Source organism: Microcebus murinus, chromosome 2, assembly GCF_040939455.1.
Source record: "Microcebus murinus isolate Inina chromosome 2, M.murinus_Inina_mat1.0, whole genome shotgun sequence".
Taxonomy (NCBI): Eukaryota; Metazoa; Chordata; class Mammalia; order Primates; family Cheirogaleidae; genus Microcebus; species Microcebus murinus.
The window spans coordinates 23,614,726-23,639,309 of NC_134105.1; the positions used below are offsets into that span (position 1 = coordinate 23,614,726).

A 24,584-nucleotide genomic window follows, 5' to 3' on the forward strand; every position below is an offset into this window, starting at 1 on the left:
ACCTGACCTATAAAGCCGCCCCTCCAGCTTTCGATCCTGACGCTCTATCAAATATTGCCAGCCCCACTCCCAGCACTCCACACTGCCACACTGCTTCTCCCCCCTCAAATCTTCCACCTTTTCCATATATGGTTTCTTCCTCGTGCAGTGTGGGACCTTTGGAGCCACATGCCCAGGGGTTCAAATCCCAGCCCTGGCACCCATTGGCTGTGCAATAATTTCTCTAAGCCCCCATTCCCTCTTTGTAAATCAGGGATAATGATACCACCCTCATAGGGCTGTTGTGAGACTTCAGTGAGGACTGTTTACAGGCTGCTATTATGTTTACTGAGTAAAATCACATGAGTTATTACTATGAATAAGTTGGAACATGTTTCACAGAGGAGAAGGGGTTTGAACTAGGTTATTAAAACTAAAATATAGAATTCCCCCATTTTAACACTAACCAACATGTATCGAGCCCTTACCATATTCTAGGTACTGTCAATTAACCTAAGTGTCATAACCATTGATAAAACTAATAATAAGAGCTAATGACTTTAAACACTTTCTGCATGTTGGACATCTGAGCTCTTTACACACTTTCCCCCATTTATTCCTCTCAAGCAGCCTGTCAGGAAGATGTTATTACTATTATTCTTATCTTACAGATGAGGAAATTGAGATATAAAGAGGTTAAGTAATTGGCCCAAGTTTTCACAACTAATCAGTGGCAACACCTGTATCCAACATTTGAAAGTAAGAAGTTTCAGACACAAACAGCTTGGTTCCAGAGACCATGCTTTACCTACATCATCTCTTTTAATCTTCAAAACACTCTGTTGTGTAGGTTCTATTATATTACCTGTATTTTACGGATGAAAAATCCAAAGAACAACAGAGTATAAAGTAATTTGTTTTCAAGGCAACACAGCTAGGAAATAGTTGGGTTGGGATTTGGATCCATCTAACTACAAAATCCACATTCTCAATTCCAAATTAGATTGCTCATACCCCAAAGTATTCAGTGGTACAAAGCAACTACATTTATATTAGGATTATTCTGTAATAATGATTATTAATAACATTCTTCCAACACCCACGAAGTGCCAAGCTCTGTACTAACTGATTTACATAATAATAGCTAACATTTGCTGTGCATTATTAGGACCCAGGCCCTGAGCTAATCGTTTTAGGTGTATTATCTCATGGAAGTCTCACAAAAACCTGGTGACATGGATGCTATTATTATCCTAATTTTACAGGTGGAGAAAGCGAGGTTCAGAATTCATCCAAAGTCATGCAGCTTAACTGTGAGCTGGAAAGTGAAACTACAACTGTCCAATTCTCTCCTGCCCACCAGGCTGGTCACCTCTAGTCACCCTCTCTATTTCTTACTGTTTCTGCTTTGACCTCTCACGGTCTAGGGAAGCACCACGCCCCTTCAATAGGCTCCGCCCCCTTCTGCTCGAGTGGCCGCCCACTGGGCGGTACCGTTATCCCTGAGCCTATGGAAAGGGTCATCATCGCAACAGGCCCCGCCCCCAAGCATTGAACTCATTCCGATTTGTTCAGTGCCAGGGGCCGTGAGAAGATGACATATTTATTGGCTAAGGACCTCTGAAAGGCAGCAAACGGAGGGGGCTGCCCACCGGAGCTCGCGCGGTTCCTTCTGGGAGTTGTAGTCTCAGACGCTCCATTCCCGGGGTGGCGCCGTTCGGACTCCGCGTCCCAGCATTCCCTGCGCGAGTCCTGGAGCACTTCCGCCCTGTTGTGAAGTGGGTGTCTCGGTGGGTGAGTCCGGGTGGCGGGGCGGGGGCAGGAGAGACTCAGGCTCTGGGCTGGAGACTAGGAGGTGGTGGTGACACAGGGGTCTGGGGAAGGTGAAAGGGGAGAAAGAAGCTTATATATGGTGGTAGAGGGTGAGGGGCGGTCAGAGGATGAAGCGTCCGGAGATGGGAAGGGTCATAGAGGGGTCGGGGATGGGGAGGGAGATAGAGGGCCCTGGGAGTGAGACGGGTCTTAGGAGGTCTGAAGGTGAGGAGGCAGAGAGGTTTTGGAAGTGGGAGAGCTATAGAATGGTCTGGAGACCACAGAGATGATAGATGGTTCTGGGGCCCTGACAAGAAGTGAAGATAAGAGGGCCTGAGCTTGAAGCCCTACCTTATAAATAGTGCTCAGTCTCTACTTACCTTCCTAGAACAAACATACTTAATTTGATACCCTCGCTAATGGTCGTTTCTGCTGGAACCCAGTGGGTGGGACTGGCTATTGTGTTCTGCCCCAAATCTGCACTTTTGCCTATGCTTGATGGAAGTGAAAGACACCACCATGCACTTTATCTACCTACCTGCCGTATCTACTTTACCCTCTGATTCCTATTGCATTTGAAGATCCACGGATCTTGAAACCTTTCAATTTCTTTGACGTATCTTCAACCTGCCCCTTTCTTGGCAGGGTTTTTGCAGAAGCCTCCACCTTTTCACTCCCCTGGCATGAGCAGACACATTGCAGCTGGTGTGATCAGTTTAACCCACAAATCTGATTATGCCTTCTCTTAAAAACCTTCATTGGGTCCCATCATCTGTAGAATTCAGTCTGAACACTTTAGCTTGGTATTCTAGACTCTTCATAAACTCCTTTTGCAACCTGATCTCCTGCACCCCACACTCCAGGGCTGTCAGAATTTTCCCCATATCTTGGGTAGGCCATTTGCTTTTCCATCATTGTATATGCTGTTCTCTTTGCTTAGAATATTCTCCCATCCACTGTTCTCTGCCAAGAAAACTACTGTTCCTTCAACAACCCACTCAACTCTTAGTTTGTTCAATTCTCTTAAGCAGATTAAATGACCTCCAGCTCCCATGACTTCTCTTACTGTATCTGCCATGTTTGATCATAATTACCTCTGACTTTTGTTTCTTCCAGTAGACCTGTGAGCATCTCCAGGACAGGAACAATGTCTCAGTCCCCTCTGTTTCCCCATTGCCTATCCCAGAGCAGTAAACACTTGATGTAAATCAGTAAATACTTTATGGATATGTGAATAAAGACCATCCAGGGTAAGCTTTGCTATACTAGGCTTGAAGATGCTATTTCCAATGGATTTTGACAGGCAGGAGCTTTAGCCTTTTCCTGCCTGTCAGGGCTATCTGCGGGAAGATGAGACTGATTTAGTGCTGATGGGAGTTTAAGCCAGGGGTGGCAAATACATAGAATACATGCTACCACTTCTTCCTGTGTCCCTGACAGTCATGACTAATTGGTCACAGCACATATTTACACAGTACTCATAGCCCTCAGCACAGTACTTTAGGCAGCCACTTCTAGTTGATTGAAGTTTGTGCTTAAATGAAATCTATTTGCCCTTCCTGGTTTAACCACTTAAGTGTGAGGTCAGCCTGCTTAAAGCCATAGCTTGGATGATCAGGCAAGTGGGCCTGACAGCCTTTGGGAACTCCCAGTTTTTTCTCTTTGGAGGTCACAGACCAGTCCTGGCCTTTCCCATGGAATTGGGGAAGATCTTCCCATCCTACTATTCACTGAGTGGGCTTCTCATTGTCTACCTTCTTACTAACCCAGGAGCCAAGATGCCTCTCAGCTTCCCTGTGTTTGTAAAGGGATCCTGATTTTGATGGCAGTCAACACCTATCCCTTGTTGCTTGAGGGAATCTGTACCTTTTCTAGGCCTTCCTGAATATTGGAAGGGACTTTTGAGATCATTTAGCTGACAGGTGGCAAAGTGACAGCCCATGTTGAATGAACTCCACCATCATACTTTATGTAATCCTCATGGCATGTGAAACAATTTTGAGATGGTTGCCAACATTTAAAAATCTAGAGTTCTAGCTTCTTTTGGAAAAATTGGAAGGCCTAGGAACACTGTAGGCTTGTGTCCCCCTGGCACTCTGTGGTTAGCCACAGTCTGTACCCAGTTCTCTTTACTCATTGACTCATTTACATTGCTAGGCCCCTGTAGCCATTAAACTTGTAGCCACTGATTCAAGTTTCCCTGCCCTGTTCTACCCCCATCGTACTAATTGGGGAACCTGGGGCAACTGCTGAATTGGGCCAGGCTGTATAAGCTGCTGCCTAGGTAGGTAGCCACTGGGGCTACGTGACCTGTCTAGAGTCACATGGCTGATAAATGGCAGGAGTGGAACTAGAACCCCAATCTGGTCACTCGTGTCTTAATGTACTTTTTATCTTCCCATACCATCTTCTCAGGAGTTTGGATGACGAGCAGACACAGAGCTATGTGATGTGGTTAAGACAAACGGTTAGAGAAAACAGATCTGGGCTTAGATCCTAGCTCTGCCACTTGCTGGTTGTGTAACCTTAAGTGAATCTTCTTCCTAGAAGCTCAGTTTCTGTATATGTAATTGAGGATATAGTGGGAGTCATACCTTATCATATAAGCACATTCTGAAGTCAGCACAGAAGGTGAAAATCACATTTAGCCAACAATCAGCTAGTCTAAAAATCCTTTGGCAAAGAGCCATTTCAGAAATCAACACACTATCTTTCATTAAGCTAAGCAGCAAAGCCGAGTTTTTTTGTTTAAACATTAAATGAAAGAGTTGGCTTATGGTAGGGACCATGCTGTATGAAAGATACTTCATTCACACTCAGTGGAGAGAGAGGCTCAAGGGAGCCAAGATTAACCTGGGGAATAGCAAAGTCCTAGGTGTCATTACCACACACATGCTCACTCTGCAACAGACACAGTGGATGGAACTGGCTGTGCTGTTTAAATTATGCTTTCTTTTTTTTCTTTCTGGTCTTTGTATGTAGTAGAAGTTGCAGCTCAATGAAATGCAGTTCAACACTAATGACACTCCACTTGCCTACCTGGAGCATTCTGTGAAATTATGATTGTAGAACACTTAGCATTGCTCCTGGCACCTTATAGGCACTCAGTAAATGGGTACTCTTGGAGGTTGCTGCTCTGAGTGAGGCCTGGCCATTCTTGGTAGTCTCAGGACTGAGGGATGCTGCTGTCCATTTTCCCTGTTGTTGGCAGACTGTGTTGTCTTCCTTCTCCCCACAATAGGCTACTATCCATATTTTAGTCTAAAAAAGGATTGAAAAGGGTTGTGGTGATATATGGTCCCTGGGGCTTTCTGATTTCTATTTGAAACTAACCTTTGGGATTTTCAAGTCTTTCCAGAAGAAAATACCTATTGTCTAAGACTTGGCTTTAGGCCTGATGGGACTGTTAATTGCTTATTTTGTTGTAGTGTCCTATTTATGCAGCAGCAGAAATGTCTTTACGTGCTTATTGACTGTCTTTCTCACTAGACTATAATTTTTATGAAGGTAGGGATTGTCTGTCCTAGCTATTGTTGGATTTGTAGCTCCCAGCGCAGTGCAGGGTATATAGTGGGTATTCTATAAATGGTGAAATAGTCCTTGTGTGAGAAAGTGATAGTAATGTGTTTGGACTAGTGCATCAGTAAGGATATAGTTAAAAAAGAAATTTCATGAAAGGTTAATTCTTTATTATAAATTATAGATCATCCACGTCCCATTAAGCTTTGATGTACCAGATTTACCTTGTTTTTAATTGTTTTTTTTGAGACAGAGTCTCACTCTGTTGCCCAGGCTAGAGTGCTGTGGCGTCGGCCTAGCTCACAGCAACCTGAAACTCCTGAGCTGAAGCAATCCTTCTGCCTCAGCCTCCCAAGTAGCTGGGACTACAGGCATGTGCCATCATGCCTGGCTAATTTTTCATATATACATTTTTAGTTGTCCAGCTAATTTCTTCTATTTTTTTTTTTTTTTTTCAGTAGAGACGAGGTCTTTCTCTTGCTCAGGCTAGTCTCGAACTCCTGAGTTCAAACGATCTGCCCGCCTAGGCCTCCCAGAGTGCTAGGATTACAGGCGTGAGCCACCACGCCTGGCCCAGATTTACCATTTTAATAAAAGGCAATAAAACTTTTTATGGCCTTGCTATTTACCAGATACTGGGCTGGGCAGTGTGGATACAGAAATGAGGATAAAGTACTGGCCCTAGTAATATAGTCTAATGGGGCTGTCAGGTGTGGGAACAGGTAACTATAGTAGTATAGGATAACACCTACATTAGAGGTATATACCAACTGCTTTGGGAATATAGGATTGGGGAGGTAATTCTTGGAGGGGAGGAATGGAGGCAGGGCATGACAAGGGCCTGTCAAAGAACTCTTGTCAAAGGAGGTGACATTTTAAGCTGATAGCTGAAGGATGAGCAGGAAGTTGCCAGGTAGTTGTGAGTTGTGCTCTCAGCCTCTTCCTAAGTATATGGAGGTCTTTAGGACAAGCTCTTACTTTTTATCACTCTTGCCCTGTTTCCATTCAGTCTAGTCAGATGGCCTAAAATGCTAAATAGCACCCTTCCTCCATTCTCAATTTAGCTGTGTCATCCCCACTTGGAAGCAGCTAATAGCCTCCTTTGAGTGGTGTTTTTTTTTTTTTTTTGTCAGCTAGACTTGTTGGGAATGACACAAAGAGCTCATTTTCTCAGATAACCCAGCAAGGGTATTGTCAGGGAGGCTGTAATTTCCCTGGGGACATACACATATTCCTGTAATATAATGTAGAAAGTGGTAAGTGTCATAGAAGGATGGAAATAAAGAGGAGAAAGGAATTCCTTCTGGCATGAGCAGGAAGGTCATTTATTCTTTTTTTTATCTAGTGTGCACAGAAAAGGGATTAATTGTAATCCTTGCTTCATGACACGCCATCATTGTTAGTTGATCTTTCATGACTTTACTGTTTACTGAGTGCTTCCTGTGTGTGCTAAGCACTGTGATAGGTCCCCCAGGAAGCTAATGATCTAGTGGGTGAGATAATTACAATAAAGGATGATCATGGTCATGGTAGAGTAAACATAAGATGCTATGGAAGCTTGTGGCTGAGGACCAAATCTTGCTTCAGGGTACAGGGAAAGCCTTGTGGAAAAAGTGCAATTTAAGTGGCAACCTAGTTGGGTGAAGAAAGGGAGGAGACCACAGCATGGGGGAAAGTTCAGTAGCACAGTGTAGGATCTGCAAGCGGTGCTGCTGGATCACCGTGACTAGTGGAGCATGGTAAAGAGATGAGGTTGGAGACTTGGACAAGGACAGGATAAGATATAAGGTTTATATCTTATCCTGAGGGAAATGGGAGGTGAAAAGTGTTTAGCAGGGGAGTGACATAGTTAGGTTTTGATCTAGTCTGGTGGTTGTGTGAAGAATGGAGCAGGGATTGGGGTGAGGGGAGTGCAGGCAGGACATGTGTTAGGAGGCTGATCAAGTGAAAGATATGATTCTCAGGACCGACATGGTAGCATTGGAAATGTCAAGTGGACACAGCTTGGTGATGAATCGGATATAGGGGATCTTAGGGAAGGATGATGACTAGGCTCCTGGTGTGGGCATTTGATGGAAGGTGCTACTTCCCTGAATGGGGAGCTTCAGAAGGCAGACAGGTTAGCAGGAGAAATGATGAATTCATCTTTTGACCCATTGAGTTTGGGGTGCCTAAGGGACCATCAGGTGGAAATGTCATGAAAGGGTTTGGATTTTGGGTTGTGGAGGTCTGGAGACAGGTCCTGGCTGGGGTTTTGGGAGTCATGTTAAGTGACGGTGACCAATGCCAGATGTGTGAAATGACAAAGGGGCATTGTAGCGTGAAGAGGAATTTTGTAAGGAGAGCATCCTTGAAGGATGTCAACCAAGCTTTCAGGCTTAGAAAGAAAGGCCTTAAGGAGGTAGTTAACATTTGGAACTCCAACTGAGGGAAGGTTAGACTTTGGGCACATGTAGGAGTGAGGAAGGCCACACTAGGGTCAGATCATGGAGGCTTGGATGCCAGGCTAAGGTGTTGAGGCATGTCCCAGAGGACTTAATACTGTTCTGTCTTCCTCCAAAGCATACTAGCTGTCTGCTTTGGTGCCAGATTATGGATCTCACTTCCATAATGGAAAAGAGGCATCTCTTAACATCCTCGCCCCATGCACAGAGGGTGGAAGGTATAGGAGAAGTGAGGAAAGTGAGGCTTCTGGGTCCTCTTGCTCAACTCTGTCCAATGTCTTTCTGTCTTCAGAGCCATGGGGAGCAGTTCCTCTCTGAGGAGCCCCTTGAAGGACTCACCGTAGATGCAGGAAGCTGTTGGATGAGGATAGCCCAGCTGGCGTGAAGCATCCAGACTAGACCATGGCGGTGGCCTTGGAATCCCAGGCCCAGGCCTCTCCCTCACCAGAGCCTGAAGAAGTCCTCATTGTGAAACTGGAAGAGGACTCATGGGGATCAGAATCCAAATCCCAGGAGAAGGGCCAGGAGTCTGTCTCTGGCCCCGAGGCCTCCCGCCAGCGCTTCAGGCAGTTCCAGTACAGGGATGCAGCTGGACCCCACGAGGCCTTCAGCCAGCTCTGGGCTCTCTGCTGTCGTTGGCTGAGGCCAGAGATCCGCCTCAAAGAGCAGATCCTGGAGCTGCTGGTGCTAGAGCAATTCCTGACTATCTTACCCAGGGACGTCCAGACCTGGGTGCAGGCGCGCCACCCTGAGAGTGGTGAGGAGGCGGTGGCCCTGGTGGAGGATTGGCACCGGGAGGCGCGGGCTGCAGGACAGCGGGTGAGGCAAATGGTCTCTTCTTCAAGGAGGGGATCGGGCAAGGCAATGGGGCTATGACTAGGTTAATAAGTGCCCAAATCACAGTAATAATAACAATAATTATTGAGCAACTGACATTTATTGACCACTAGTGTACTCATTTAATCCTGTCAACAATTTAATAAGGTAGGTACTGTATTCCTGATTTTACCAATGAAGAAACAGAGGCAGAAAAGAGATAATTTGTTCAAGGTCACACAGCTTCTAGATGGTAGAGTCAGGATTTGAACTTGGGCATTCTGACTCTAAAGCCCGCATGTTGAATCAGTACTCTAAACTGCCTACCAGGACCATACTCACAGTGTGGTAATTTGTATTGTGTTTTGTACTTAACAAAATCTTTTTACATATATGATCTCTTTGGAAGCTTATAGCAGTTATGTAGGTAGACAGAAATAGTAGTATTTATCCCCATTTTATAGATTAAAGTAAGGCCCATAAAGTCAGGTGGCTCACAAAAGGTCACCCAGTGAGTGAACCAGAGCCTAGACTGAGATCCTTAGGTTCCAGAGTCGTCATTCTTTCTGCGACATGACAGATACCTCATCTGCAAACCATGAGAATTAAAATACGTATGAGCCATGAGGCTCAAACGAGATATTAACTGACATTTTGTGAGTACACACTGTGTATCAGGAACTGTTCTAAAGTTTTTATGTTAATATATCCCTCATCTAATCAACTCAGCAATCCAATAAGGTAGGTGTTGTTATCATTGCCATTTTTAAATGGGTAAACAGAGAGGTAAGTAAACTTGTCTAAATTTATATAACTGAGTGGTAGAACTGAGGTCAAGGAAGTGAAAGTATCGTGGATTTAACAGTCACGATTTCAACAGTTTGCAGGTGACCCTGAAGACCCACAATATAATGTATGATATTACTGTCACACAAATTTTGAATTCTGCTTTGAAGCTGGTATATGTAGAAGAGATCCTTTAGCTGGCTGCGGGCTGAGCCAGCCACCCAGAGCCTTCATCTAAACATAACTCTGTTGTTCTCTACTTGTTATAGTCAGTAATTCTTGTGTATTATCCTTAACCACATTTTGTTGGGGGAAATTATAGCTTTGGGAACATCCCTTACAAATGGCAGGGGTTTTCTGTACATTTAAACAGTAAAGCTCTATACAGATGTGAGATTGGAGGAAGGAAGGTTTGAGGTCTATGGCTTTGCTCTTTGAATTCCTTTACAAACTGGTTAAAGATACAGAAAGAATAATATTTAAAGTTCCAGAACTAAGTATGAGACAGTGTGCCTCATTTTAATATACCACCACCCTACCTTCCCCTATATTATTTCTTTTAAAGAAACCAGTTATTTGTCTTAAGTGGTAGTGCAAAAAGAAATGGAAATCTTAGGCCTTCAGAGCTGGAAGATGAAGAACTTGAGACGCAGAGAGGAGAATTCACTTAAATCAAGATCTTTATGATTCTTCTATAAAATGAGAGGGTTGGACTAGACCAAAGGTTCTCAAATTATGCTTTTGTGAACTGACCAAATGTTGAACTGCTTCTAAGATTGAGAAAAAATAAAGTAATGGAATCTTCTCTATTATGTATTTTTTTTCCCTGTGACTTTTAATTTTATTTTTTGACCCTTTAATCTGCTCCTGAGTGCTCACAGATTTCAAAACAAATGGACAAATGGCAGAGGAGCTTGTGTTTTCAGACTCTGTTGTAGCATGTGATCTTACATTGCAGAGTATGTAACTTAGTTACATTCTCTGCAAGTAATATTTTTCCAAGTCTTAATAACATTATTCCTCCGAGTAAACCACCACCTGAAAAAGGTGGTGACTACACCTTTTTAAAAAGGGCTAAATGTCCCCTAAGATATTTTCCTAAAAGAGATCTTTCAGCTCTGCTGTTTTGTGATCTTTAGCTTGTTTCTTCTATCATCACCATCTTGCAGGATCCCTCTCTCCATCAGATACATAGACATTTTTTTTTTTTAAAGTAGGCTTTATTCTTAGAGCAGTTTTAGGTTCTTGGCAAAATTGAGCAGGAGGTACAGAGAGTTCCTGGCCTTGTCCTCCAGCCTCCTCTACTATTAACATCCCTGCACCAGAGTGGTACGTACATTGTTACCATTGATGAAGCTGCATTGACATATCATTATCACCCAAGGTCTGTAGTTTACATTAGGTTCACTCTTGGCGTTGTACATTCTCTAGGTTTTGACAAATGTGTGATGGCATGTATCAACTATTGTAGTATCAGATAGAATAGTTTCACTGCTCTAAAAAATATCCTCTATGTTGTGCCTAATCACCCCTCCCTTCCCCCAACCCTTAGCAACCACTAATCTTTTTACTATTTCTATAGTTTGCCTTTTCCAGAGTATCATGTAGTTGAAATCATATAGTATATTGCCTTTTCAGATTGGCTTCTTTCATTTAGTAATATGCATTTAAATTTCCTCCATGTCTTTTCATGGCTCCATAGTTCATTTCTTTTTAGTACTAAATAATAGCCCATTGTCTAGATGTACTACAGTTTATCCACTCAGCAACTACTGATGGACATCTTGGTTGTATCCAAGTTTTGGCAGTTACGTGTAAAGCTGCTGCAAATGTGTGCAAGTTTATGTGTAGACATGAGTTTTCAGTTCATTTGGGTCAATACCAATAGTCATGATTTCTTGATTGTATGGTAAAAATATATTTACCTTTGTAAGAAACTGTCAAAGTATCTTCTAAAGTGGCTATACCGTTTTGTATTTCCACCAGCAATTCATGGGAGTTCCTGTTGCTCCACATACTTGTTAGCATTTGATGTTGTCAGTGTTTTGGATTTTGGCTATTCTAATAAGTATATGGTGGTATCTTGTTGTTTTAATGTCTAATTCCTAATAAGATGTTAAACATGTATGCATATATTTACTTGACATCTGCATATTTTCTTTGGTGAAGTATCTGTTCAAGTCTTCTGCCCATTTTTCTGTTGGGTTGTTTCTTTTCTTATTGTTGAGTTTTAAGAGTTCTTTGTATATTTTAGACAACAATCCTTTATCAGAGGTGTCTTTTGCAAACATTTTCTCCCAGTCTGTGGTTTGTCTTCTCATTCTCTTGACAGTGTCTTTCATGGAGTAGAAGTTTTTAATTTTAATGAAGTCCAGCTTATCAGTTATTTCTTTCATGGGTTGTGCCTTTGGTATTGTATCTAAAAAGTCATTGCCATACCTAAGGTCATCTCAGTTTTCTCCTAAATTATTTTCTGGGAGTTTTATAGTTTTGCATTTTATATGGGTCTATGATCTATTTTGAGTTAAAATTTTTTTTTTTTTTGAGACAGTCTCACTTTGTTGTCCAGGCTAGAGTGAGTGCCATGGCATCAGCAACCTCAAACTCCTGGGCTCAAGCGATCCTCCTACCTCTGCCTCCTGAGTAGCTGGGACTACAGGCATGCGCCACCATGCCCAGCTAATTTTTTGTATATATATTTTTAGTTGGTCAATTTCTTTCTATTTTTAGTAGAGAGAAGGTCTCGCTCAGGCTGGTCTCGAACTCCTGACCTTGAGCAATCCGCCTGCCTTGGCCTCCCAGAGTGCTAGGATTACAGGTGTGGAGTTAATTTTTTTGTGAAGGGTATAAGGTCTGTATCTAAATTCCAGTAGGATGTTGGGAAGAAATAGTGAGAGGGGATGTCCTTGCCTTGTTCTTGATCTTATTGCAAAAGTTTTGTATTTCTCATCATTAAGTAGGATCTTAGCTGTAGGGTTTTTGTAGATGTTCTTTATCAAGTTGAGAAAGTTACCCTCTGTTCCTAGTTTGCTGAGAGTTTTTATCATGAATGAGTGTTGGATTTTGTCAAATGCTTTTTTTGCATCTATTGATATCACATATGATCATGTGATTTTTTTTTTTTAGCCTGTTGATTTGATGGATTACATAAATTGATTTTCAAATGTTGAGCCAGGCTTGCATACCTGGGATAAATCCCACTTGTTTGTAGTATATAATTCTTGTTATATGTTTTTTTTTTTTTTTTTTTTTTTTTTTTTTGAGACAGAGTCTCACTTTGTTGCCAGGCTAGAGCGAGTGCCATGGCATCAGCCTAGCTCACGGCAACCTCAAACTCCTGGGCTCAAGCTATCCTTCTGCCTCAGCCTCCCGAGTAGCTGGGACCACAGGCATGTGCCACCATGTCTGGCTAATTGTTTGTATATATATTTTTAGTTGGCCAATTACTTTCTTTCTATTTATAGTAGAGACGGGGTCTTGCTCTTGCTCAGGCTGGTCTTGAACTCCTGACCTTGAGTGATCCTCCCGACTCAGCCTCCCAGAGTGCTAAGATTACAGGCGTGAGCTACTATGCCTGGCCTCTTGTTATGTGTTGTTGCATTTGATTTGCTAATATTTTGTTGAGGATTTTTGCATCTATATTCATGAGTGATATTCGTTGGTAGGTTTCTTTTCTTGTATCTTTGTCTGGTTATTAGGGTAATGCTGGCCACATAGTATGAGTAAGGAAATATTCCCTCTACTTCTATCTTCTGGAAGAGACTATAGAGAATTGATATGATTTCTTCCTTAAATGTTTGGTAGAATTCACCAGTGAACTTGTCTGAGCTTGGTGCTTTCTGTTTTGGAAGGTTATTAATTATTGTTTAAATTATTTAATAGATATAGGCCTATTCAGATTGTTTCTTTTTGTATGAGTTTTGGCAGATTCTGACTTTTAAGGAGTTGGTTATGAAATGTATGGACATAAAATTCCTTAATTATCTTTTTAATGTCTATGGGCTCTGTAGTGATGTCTCCTTTTTCATTTCTGATATTAATAATTTACATCTTCTATCTTGTTTTCTCAGACTGCCTAGAGGCTTATCAGGGTTATTGATCTTTACAAAGAACCAGCTTTTGATTTTATTGATCTTTTCTATTGATTTTGTTTTCAATTTTATTGATTTCTGCTCTAATTTTTATTATTTCTTTTTTTTCTGCATACTTTAGATTTAATTTGCTTTTCTTTTTTCTATTTTCCTGTGGTGAAAGCCTAGATCTTTCTTCTTTTTTAGTATATTCAATCAGTGCTATAAAATTTTCTCTAAGCACTGTCTTCACTGCATCCCACAAAGTTTGATAAATTATATTTTCATTTTCATTTAGTTCAAAATATTTTAAATTTTCTCTCAAGATTTCTTCTTTGATTCATGTGTTATTTAGAAGTATATTGTTTAGTCTTCAAGTATTTTGGGATTTTCTAGCTATCTTTCTATTACTGATTTCTAGTTTAATTCTGGTATGGTCTAAGAGCAAACATTGTGTGATTTCTGTTCTTTTAAATTTGTTAAGTTGTGCTTTATGGCCCAGAATGTAGTCCGTCTTGGTGAATGAAGGTTCCATGTGAGCTTGAGAAGAATGTGTTCTGCTGTTGTTGGATGAAGTAGGGTATAGATGTCAGTTATATCTAGTTGATTGATGGTGCTGTTGAGTTCAACTGTGTTCTTACTGATTTTCTGCCTGGTAGATCTGTCCATTTCTGATAGAGGGGTGTTAAAGTCTCCAACTATAATAGTGGATTCATCTAGTTCTCCTTATAGTTCTGTCAGTTTTTATCTCATGTATTTTGATGCTGTTACTTGGTGCATTAAGGATTGGTATGTCTTCTTAGAGTATTGACCTTGCATCATTATGTAATGCCCCTCTTTATCTGTGATAAGTTTCCTTGCTCTGAAATCTGCTGTATGTGAAATTAATATAGCCATTCCTATTTTCTTTTGACTAGTGTTAGCTTGTTAGCTCTTTCTTCCTCCATTTACTTTTAATCTATATGTGTCTTTATATTTAAAGTGGATTTCTTGTAGACAACATATATTTGGATCTTGTTTCTTGACCCACTCTGGCAATCTCTTTTAATTGGTATACTTAGACCATTGGAATTTAAGGTAATTATTTATATAGTCAGATTAATATTTTTTAAGTTTCTGGTCTAATAATTCCAACATTCCTGCCATTTCTGACTCTGGTTCTGATGCTTGTTGATTCTCTTCAAACTGTGTTTTGTCTTTTAGTTTGCCATTTTTGATGCTTCTGGATTATTTTTTAATGTCATGAAAATTTTACATAATTTATCTTTTATGAATCAAAAAATGTTTGAGGCTGGGCATGGTGGGTATAATCCTAGCACTTTGGGAGGCTGAGGCAGGAGGATCCTTTGAGCCTAGGAGTTTGAGACAAGCCTGGGCAACATGGTGAGACCTTGTCTCTACAGAAAATTTAAAAAATTAGCTAGGTTTGGTGGCATATGCCTGTAGTCCTAGCTATTTGGGAGGCTGAGGCAGGAGAATCCATTGAGCCCAGGAGTTCGAAGTTGCAGTGAGCTACTTTAGCCTGGGTGACAGAGTGAGACCCTGTCTCCAAAAAAAAAAAAAAAAAAATATATATATATATATATATATAAAACAGTGGCAGCCTCATTGAAACTCTTGTATAGCCACCCTACATTGAACAGATAGCACTCATTTAGTAGTATAAATGCTGGTCTATTTATTGAAGTCAGTCTGATGGTTTTCTCATCATACTTGAAGCTACCTTTGGATTTTAAGAGAACCAGTTAACCTCTGGACCACAGTTGTACTCAAAATAATATTCCCTGCCCTACCAAAGTGAGGCTTATTGAACTGACGATTGGCTGATGATCAGGAATTTTGCCCTCTGTGTGTAGGAACTGGACTTGTATGTAGAAGAGACCAAGTCCTTAAAGGCAGTGCAAGAATCTCAGAGCTTCCAGCTGCAGCCAGTGGATTCCTGGCCTGAGGGACAGTCCCAGAAGCAGTGGGTGAAGAGTACATGCTCTGGCCTTCCTAATCATCTAAATGCCAAGGTGGCACCACAGTCCTTAAAAGAAAGTGGTGAGTACCAAGAATCTGGGAACATCAGGGAATAAGCCTTCTCAGGAGAGAGGATAGGAGGTAAGGAAGGGTACATGGGGAGGAAAGATTGACAGAATTCAAGGCAAGGGACAGGATGGTGTCTGAGGGACACACTGACTGAGAGGTAAGGTAAGTAAGCATTGTAAGAGATGCCAGCACGCCCCACTGTAGCTGGAGTCCTGCAGCAGGTGCAGGCTGGGCCTGGGGTGGGAAGTGGTCACAGCAGGTCAGGGCTGGCAGCTCCCGCCTCACACACCACTTGGGGCAGCTTAGGAGCTACATGCTCTAGAAGGGAGGTGAAAGGGGAAGTTTGCACTGGCTGCAGGGATAGTCTAGTTTGATCCAAGTATGACTTTCTGAAAGCTGGATCTCAGAGGGAGGTGGTTTTTGGGAACCCGAGCTTGGGTTTCAGAGACTTTTTCTTTTCCTTAGCTGTCCTTGCTCCCCGAGTCCCTACTCTCCCAAAGATGGGGAGCGTTGGAGATTGGGAGGTGACAGCCGAGTCCCAGGTAATCTGCTACTTGTTCTTCCCTTCCCGTCATTGCTGCTCCTGTGCCTTCATCCCTGTGCTTCTCCTCTCTCTCCATGGCCTCTCCTCAGCCAGAGGGCAGGAGGCCCAGGCTGTTAGCCTTTGCCCCTCACCCCCCAGTCTTCTGGGCCTCTCTCTTTGGTCATGCTGCCCCTCATGGTGCACACACGTGGCGTCCCTCTATTCCCATTCTCTTTCTTGGAGCCTGGTAGGGTTTCCAGGCTATCTTCAAGGGTCAGTGATGTTCGAGGTCCTTCTCTTGTGCATCTTGTAGGATGCTCTTGGCCCTGGCAAGCACGTTGAGATGGAGTTCTGCAAGGACCCCCCAGGAGACGACTGTGGGAACAGCGTGTGCTTGGGTAAGGAAACATCCCCTTTGAAGATGATGTTCTTATGTTTCTGGTACATTCAGTTCCCAAATAGGGTTTCATCACTCCCTTAAGAGTTGTGGCTCTGCAGTCTCCAGAATTTCAGAGCTAGGAGGAAGACTTGTTCTCTGTAGCCCACACTGTGATGGCAGGGGTGGAGTCTGCCTGAGTAGAGGCTGGCAGGGTGGCTTCCATGAGCCTGCCCTCTTGGGGCTCATTGTGAACTTCCATACGTTCACTGCAGTTCAGAGGCCGGGCGCAGCTTGCAGTCCCAGAAATCCAAACAGGCCTCTCAGGGGCAGACTCGAGTGAACTAAGCCCATGAGACCAATGTATTAAAGCCAATGAGAAACATATATCAGTGGGCACAAAACACTTAAAGCCAATGTGACCAGCACAGACTCCTTGTTCTGTAGACACACCGATGTAGGAGGCCAAATAGTAACGGGCCATTTCCCTCTGGAGCCTGGGGTCCTTGCGGGGGAGTTAGACATGAGAACGTGGTAAGGTAGAAGAGATATGGTAGGTCTGACTATGGTAAGCTTAGATACTAGAAGCTTGTAGGCCACTTGTTTGACAGTGCAACCCCTTTTCCAGTCATGACAGCTGGGGGAAAATAGGTTCAAAGGAATAGACTTTGGGAAATGCTGAACTAGGTTATCCTTATGCGTCTTTTAGCTCTAAACTCTTTTTCATCTAGTTTTCTTCAAATATGTATTTTAATTAAAGGCTTCCTTTTTTTTTTTTTTTTTTTGAGACAGAGTCTCACTTTGTTGTCCAGGCTAGAGTGAGTGCCATGGCGTCAGCCTAGCTCACAGCACCCTCAAACTCCTGGGCTCAAGCAATCCTCCTGCCTCAGCCTCCCGAGTAGCTGGTACTACAGGCATGCGCCACCATGCCCGGCTAATTTTTTCTATATATATTAGTTGGCCAATTAATTTGTTTCTATTTATAGTAGAGACGGGGGTCTTGCTCTTGCTCAGGATGGTTTCGAACTCCTGACCTTGAGCAATTCGCCCGCCTCGGCCTCCCAGAGTGCTAGGATTACAGGCGTGAGCCACCGCGCCCGGCCAAGGCTTCCTATTTTGTTAGAGTTGGCAGCTATTGGGACAGCAGTCCTTTAAACATAGCCAGCTGTTTTGAAAAAAAGGGAATTAATTTTCTCACATTATTAGAGTCCATGAGGACATGCTCCAACCTCAGTACAGATTGGCTCAGCAGTGTCCTAACGACTCATATTCTTTCTTTCTCTCTGCCATCCTCAGCATTAGCTTCATCCTAAAGCTGTTTTGTCTCATGATCAAAAGATAGATGCCAGTGGCAATGGAGGGCTAGCAAGAGAGAGAGTCTCTCTCCTCCTCCATGTCTGTCTTCTCCCCCTCCATCTCTCTCTCACATACACATGCATGTGCACACAGAGGAACCTTTCCTCCAACCATGGAATTTAGGTCATGTGCCCATCTGTGGTCCAAATAACAATCATCTGTTATAATGCTGTTTTTTTTTTTTTTTTTTGAGACAGAGTCTTGCTTTGTTGTCCAGGCTAGAGTGAGTGCCATGGCGTCAGCCTAGCTCACAGCAACCTCAAACTCCTGGGCTCGAGTGATCCTTCTGCCTCAGCCTCCCGAGTAGCTGGGACTACAGGCATGCGCCACCATGCCCGGCTAATTTTTTATATATATATCAGTTGGCCAATTAATTTCTTTCTATTTATAGTAGAGACGGGGTCTCGCTCTTGCTCAGGCTGGTTTTGAACTCCTGACCTTGAGCAATCCGCCCGCCTCGGCCTCCCAAGAGCTAGGATTACAGGCGTGAGCCACAGCGCCCGGCCTATAATGCTGTTTTATAATAACAACAAAAAAGCAAATGAACAAGACAAACAGGTCCCTTAACATTTTTGGAATAGTGGTCCTATTACCTCTAGTTACCTCTCCCTATCCCTCCAGATATTTTAAGGATTAACATGGGTATTTTTTTATCAGCCTTTTTCAGGGAAAGGATCTATATCAAGTTTCAGGACCATTTTGGACAAACACTCATCTCAACAGATCATTTCTACTCAGTCATTTCTCTTCTTCCTTTTGTATAGGAGTTTCAGTTTCAAAACCAAGTATTATCTCCCAGAGAGAGCAAGGACCAGAATTTTTGGGTATAAGTCTTAAAAATTCTTGGAAAAGGAACAATGCAGATTACAGCCTGGAAAATGAGCAAACAAAACCAGCTCAGGCACTGGCCTGGAGGGACTCAAGGGCCTGGGAAGAGCAGTACCAATGGGACGTGGAGGACATGAAGGTGTCAGGTGTTCACTGGGGCTACGAGGAGACCAAGACTTTCCTGGCAATTTTGAGTGAGTCTCCTTTCTCCGAAAAGCTCCGTACTTGTCACCAGAACCGCCAGGTGTACCGGGCCATTGCAGAGCGGCTAAGGGCAAGGGGCTTCCTGCGGACACTGGAGCAGTGTCGCTACAGGGTCAAAAACCTCCTGCGGAATTACCGGAAAGCCAAGAGCAGCCACCCACCAGGGACCTGTCCCTTCTATGAGGAGCTAGAAGCCCTGGTGAGGGCTCGGACGGCCATCAGAGTCACAGACAGCCCAGGAGAGGCCGTGGCACTCCCCAGGCTGGGGGATAGTGACGCAGAGATGGATGAGCAGGAGGAAGGGGGCTGGGAGCCCGAGGAAACAGCAGAAGACTGCAATGGTGCTGGCCTGGTCACTGATGAGTCCGCCCAGGGGCCCAGGATTACAGGAGGCCCAGCTCTGCTCCAGAGTCGTATTGGTAAGAACCAGGGGTTTAATCAGATCCAGTTTCCAACCCTTCTGCCAGCCAGACTACTGCCTCCTGATGTCAGGACTGCAAGTCTGGTTTGATGCTACTAGAGTAAGGAGCTATGTTCCTTAGGTCATCCTCAAACTCCTTCTTTCTTCTCCCAGGACCAAGTCTCTTAGTTACAGAAGCAAACACTTTTCAAACCTTAAGGGACCTCCGAGAGCATATCCAGTATTTCCCTAAGTGTGTCACTGGTAGTATGGAGAAAATCACAGGTGCTACATGAGTGAACTTTTAATTCTCATATCTATTTCTCTTAATGTGAATGAGCACATTGACCTGTGATTTCATAGTTAGTAAATCAAGATAAGGAAGGACAGTGAGTGAAATATTAAATAGAGCAGAAATCAGGGCACCATAGGCTTGAATAATCAATATGTGGGCAACTCCTAGTCATTCATTATAAAGTGGAAACACTGACCTCTTGGATATGAGGCATTTTATGTAAAGACATACAGAGGTAGGAGCAGAGCCAGGGTCCGAGCCTATGGCCCCTTCCTGCCAGTTTTGTGTGGTTTTCCCTCCACCATGCTGCTGCCCTGGGGTGTATCATTTGCCTGCAGAGGGACTGAGACTAGACCACCTCCTTTTCATTCCTCTATGAAAGAGGACAGGACATCCTCAGTTTTACTATTGCAGGATTATCTGAAATCATTTATGCCTCGAATCTTTAGGGGTTCTCAGCTTCCATGTTTTGTTAAAAGGAGAATTGGTGAAGTAAATAGAGGATAGATATTGAACGGATACAGGGAGAATCTCACAGATCCCAATTACAGGCCTTTCCCTTAAATAATCAGCCAAAACCAGGAGGGTGAGGTCCCTTGATACAATTGACATAAGACCTCTCCTTCATCCAAGACTCTGTGTTAATAGAATCTCTTGGAAGGGGGTAGGGGTGGGAAGCTCTGGCTACTCTCCTAGCACACCCTGAAAAGCAAAGGGATATTCCCCAGGCCCCTGGGTAGTTTCTGAGATGTTTGTGTTCTAGGTATTCAGAAGGGCAGGTGGCCCCAGTCCTTGATGACATAGGCCAATCTCATTAAGTCTCACACCTCTAAACTTTTCACCCCTGACAGCAGGTGTGCACTGGGGCTACGAGGAGACCAAGGCCTTCCTGGCGATTCTCAGTGAGTCCCCGTTCTCTGAAAAGCTTCGCACCTGTCACCAGAACAGCCAGGTGTACCGGGCCATTGCAGAGCGTCTGTGTGCCATGGGCTTCCTGCGGACCCTGGAGCAGTGTCGCTACAGATTCAAAAACCTCCTTCGAAGCTACCGGAAAGCCAAGAGCAGCCACCCGCCAGGGACGTGCCCCTTCTATGAGGAGCTGGACTCGCTGATGAGGGCTCGGACCGTGGTCAGGGCCATGGGGACTGTCAGGGAGGCCTCAGGTCTCCCGCGGTGTGGGCAGAGCAGTGCTGAGGCTGATGACCAGGAACCCTGGGCTGAGATGGCAGATGAAGATGCCGTCAGACCTCCAACCCCATGTCCTAAAACCCCAGACACAGGTAAGCCTGGAGTAGTTGGATGTCAACAGAATCTTCAGGCAGGTAGAAAGAATGAGGGAGCCAGGCTTGTTATCTCTGTCTCTTAACTAGAGAGAATGGGATTGGGTAGGAAAAAGGATTTGTACTTTGCCCAAATTATCTAATCTCCGGCTTTGTGTGATCCTCCAAATCAGTCAGTCAGTCATTGAGCTTTCAGTAGGATACATCTGGGCAGTTATAGAGTTATTCAGTCTTGTGTGACTCAGGTTATACTGAATGTGCTAGAAGAAGGAGGTGTTTGTCATTGAATATTGAGATGGGGAGACTGGCTGTCTTCTTGGGCTGGGCCCTGTGGCTTACTTGGAGGGGTCACCATGTCCCAGACTCCGTTCCTCAGCTTTGCAGGTCAGAAACGTACGCATGCACTGAAACTTGATTGGTTTCATGTTAGTCACATTTATAAGATGTGAGATATGAGATACAAGATACAAATTCATGTTAGCCTAATTCGTAAGACACAATACACAGAGATATATATGTAGAATTGCTAACTGATGAATGAAGAAAATAAATTTCTGTCCATTCTTTCAGGTTTTGAGGTGAGACCTGAGGATGAAGACCAGATTTCAGAGCAGGACATTTTTGAGGGTTTGCCTGGAGCCCTGTCCACATGCACTACAGAGGCTGTCTGCCGGCCTCTTGACTGGGAGGCAGACAGTGAAAATGAAAATGAAAATGAAAATGAAGGCACACAGCAGTGGGGAAACCCCCCACAGGAGCAGTGGGAGGAATGTTCTTCTGAAGAGGACTTAGAAAAGCTCATCGACCATCAAGGCCTGTACCTTGCGGAGAAACCCTACAAGTGTGATGCATGTGTGAAGAGCTTCAGTCGGAGTTCCCACTTCCTCGCTCACCAGCGGATCCACACGGGTGAGAGGCCCTACAGATGCCTTGAATGTGGCAGGAACTTCAGCGACCGCTCCAACCTCAATACCCACCAGAGAATCCACACTGGAGAGAAGCCCTACAGATGCCTCGAATGTGGGAAAGGCTTTAGTGACCACTCCAATCTCGTCACCCACCAGAGAATCCACACAGGGGAAAAGCCCTATAAATGTGGGGAATGTTGGAAAAGCTTCAACCAGAGCTCAAACCTTCTGAAACATCAGAGAATCCACTTGGGAGAAAGTCCTGACCAGTGTAGTGAGCCTGGAGAAGACTTTGGCCAAAGCCCATCTTTTAGTGCTCACTGGAAGAGTTCTACAAAGGAGACATCTCCTGAACAACCTCAGAGTATCAGTAAGAACTTGAATTCTCCTGGCCCACACAGCACCAACTCAGGGGAGAAACTCTATGAGTGTTCTGAGTGTGGAAGAAGCTTCTCTAAAAGCTCTGCCCTCATCAGTCACCAAAGAATCCATACAGGGGAGAAACCATATGAATGTGCCGAATGTGGGAAAAGCTTCAGTAAGAGCTCCACCCTGGCCAACCACCAGCGAACCCATACGGGGGAGAAGCCGTACAAGTGCGTGGACTGTGGGAAGTGCTTCAGCGAGCGCTCCAAGCTCATCACACACCAGAGAGTGCACACGGGGGAGAAGCCCTACAAATGCCTCGAGTGTGGAAAATTCTTCCGTGACCGTTCTAACCTCATTACTCACCAGAGGATTCACACGGGAGAGAAGCCGTACAAGTGCAGAGAGTGTGGGAAGTGCTTTAACCAGAGCTCCAGTCTTATTATTCACCAGAGAATCCACACTGGGGAGAAACCCTACAAGTGTGCGGAGTGCGGCAAAAACTTCAACAACAGCTCCCACTTTAGCGCCCACCGGCGAACCCACATGGGAGGGAAAGCATCGTAGGGGACACCTCCCCCCACGACAAGGGAGAGAGAAATGTACATATCTTATGAGATGTATGCCAGAAAGAAACTTTCCAGCTTTTAAGCTTGGTGTGTACCCAAGGAAGTTACCTTGGTGTATAATCCAGGTAATTTAGAAGTGAATTATAAATACTAAGGATCCAGATTCGAAGGCACTTTTCTTAAGTGTAATTTGTTTTTCTCCTGTACAAAACCCACACACACTTCTCAGGCTATCATTGTATTTGCTGGTATGTAAGAGCTTTGTCAACATTTGAGCCAAACTGATAATTTAGGGTTAAACTGGTGGCCCTGGGCAGTGATCGTGCCTTCACACCGCCCACGTGTACACACGCCCCGCTGGCAGAGGCTCTCTTGTATTCTCAGTTGGGCACGTCCTCACGGGAGAATATTGAGACGCTGTGAGAGAGGGGCTGGCCTAGAGCAGACCACTGTGAGCTCAGCAAAGTGTGGGAACAACGGTGGCAGCCTTACAAAGCCATTAATCACAGCAGCAATAGCCGGTGTTTATTGAGCAGTTGCTGTTCGGCATGCTCTGTGTTGAGCACTCATTTCGTCCTCACAGCAGCCCTAGGAGATGATACTAGCTTTCTCCCCTTTTCCCAGAGGAGAAAAATAAGTTAAGGGACTTAACTTATTTAAGTTAAGGGAAAGTTAAGGGACTTGTATTGGTCACACATCTGAAAATGGAGGAGGCAGGATTCAACCAGATCTGTCTCCTGAGTCTGAGGTGCTCTGAACGCTGTACTGAATTCCCTTTCTCCTTAGGCAGGTAACTCAGGTGCCAGAATCTCCAAGCACTTTGTAGATCACATTTCCTGTTGTAATCACATTATGAAGTATCCTTTTAACAAATATGGAAAGTAAGAATCCCTAAAGATTAAAGGATTGGGATTTTCAGAATTGATGCAAGGCCGAGCTATTTTCAAAGTACTTGGTGTCAGTTTTCATCTTTTCAGTAATATGGGTGAGAGATATAGGTGGGTTGGGATTGGGAAGATATGTGGCCAAAGTGATTTTTCTTCCAAATAAGATGCTTCTCTGGCTGAGGAAATGGGGTTTAAGGGTTTCCCTTTCCTCAGGGTCAGTCCTGCTTCTTGGCTGAATGTAGGTTACACCTTACAGAAACCTGAGATTCCTCACCAGAGCTCACTCGTCCTTACATTTTTGCCTCTCTGACCCTTTCCCTTTGGGTACAGCAGCAGGTTTGCTCCTGCTCCCCGTCCAAGGCTGAGGTAGGAGAGAGGTGGAAGGAGTTGGTATGGATGGTCCTCCACTGGGGGGCTTTGAGACTGTAATGCATTCCAGGCTCATGGGCCATCCTGTCCCAGGCCTGCCCCGCCCTGTCCCTGCTTCCTACATGTTGTCCATTGAGACCCACCTCCCACACAGACAGGTGGAAGCAGAAAGGGTCACACAGGATGGTTTTCTAATTTGCAGCACTTGGCCTCTGGAATTTCTCCTTAGAAGTATTTAAAAATGTATGTTGACCAAGGACTTGGGTTTCCCGAGGGTTTTAAAGGAAAATCCCTCTCCTGACATCCTCTTATGACACTGGGATGCCTTTCCTACTCTGCTTATTTCGTGGACTTGGCAAGTACCTATCAGTGGACATGCTGCAACTTTGAAGAATGGAACTTTCTATGCACACGTGAGGAAGTCAATGGAGAGATTCGCTGTTCCCACACAATGAGATCACTCCCGAACGCTTCCTCTGCTTCAGAACCTCCCTTCCCAAGAACCAGATCCCCTGGTCAGCTCCTCCCCAGTTTACTGCTTCTGGCTCACATTATCTCTGGGGAGGGGGGCATTGTGGGACGAGCCCTGGCTTGAGATCAGCAGATGTCAGTAACTGCAATACGATGATGTGCGGAGTCACGTGAGCCGAGAGGAAGGGTCACAAAGGAGAGGGAGGCGTTCCAGAGAAAGGCACTGTGGTTGGAATACCCTGGGTTTGGGGTGGGTGCGGAGTGGGAGGTAAGGAACGGTGAGAGCTGATACTGG

The 24,584-nt window shown here is 44.3% G+C and overlaps 1 protein-coding gene across 2 annotated transcripts; it reads left to right on the forward strand.

The window, feature by feature from the left end:
* Positions 1–1,679: 1,679 nt before the first annotated feature.
* Positions 1,680–22,877, forward strand: ZSCAN20 (zinc finger and SCAN domain containing 20). 2 transcript variants are annotated; one of them, XM_012765319.2, is made up of 8 exons: positions 1,680–1,773; positions 8,047–8,573; positions 15,283–15,469; positions 15,923–15,999; positions 16,294–16,378; positions 18,477–19,163; positions 20,291–20,719; positions 21,290–22,877. In XM_012765319.2, exons 2-8 carry the CDS (start codon positions 8,157–8,159, stop codon positions 22,558–22,560), a joined length of 3,153 nt encoding a protein of 1,050 aa, XP_012620773.2. In that variant the 5' UTR covers positions 1,680–1,773; positions 8,047–8,156; the 3' UTR covers positions 22,561–22,877. The 2 variants fall into 2 exon arrangements, with proteins under 2 accessions (XP_012620773.2, XP_012620777.2); XM_012765323.2 differs by having other exon boundaries at positions 20,294–20,719.
* The last annotated feature ends 1,707 nt before the right edge of the window (positions 22,878–24,584 follow it).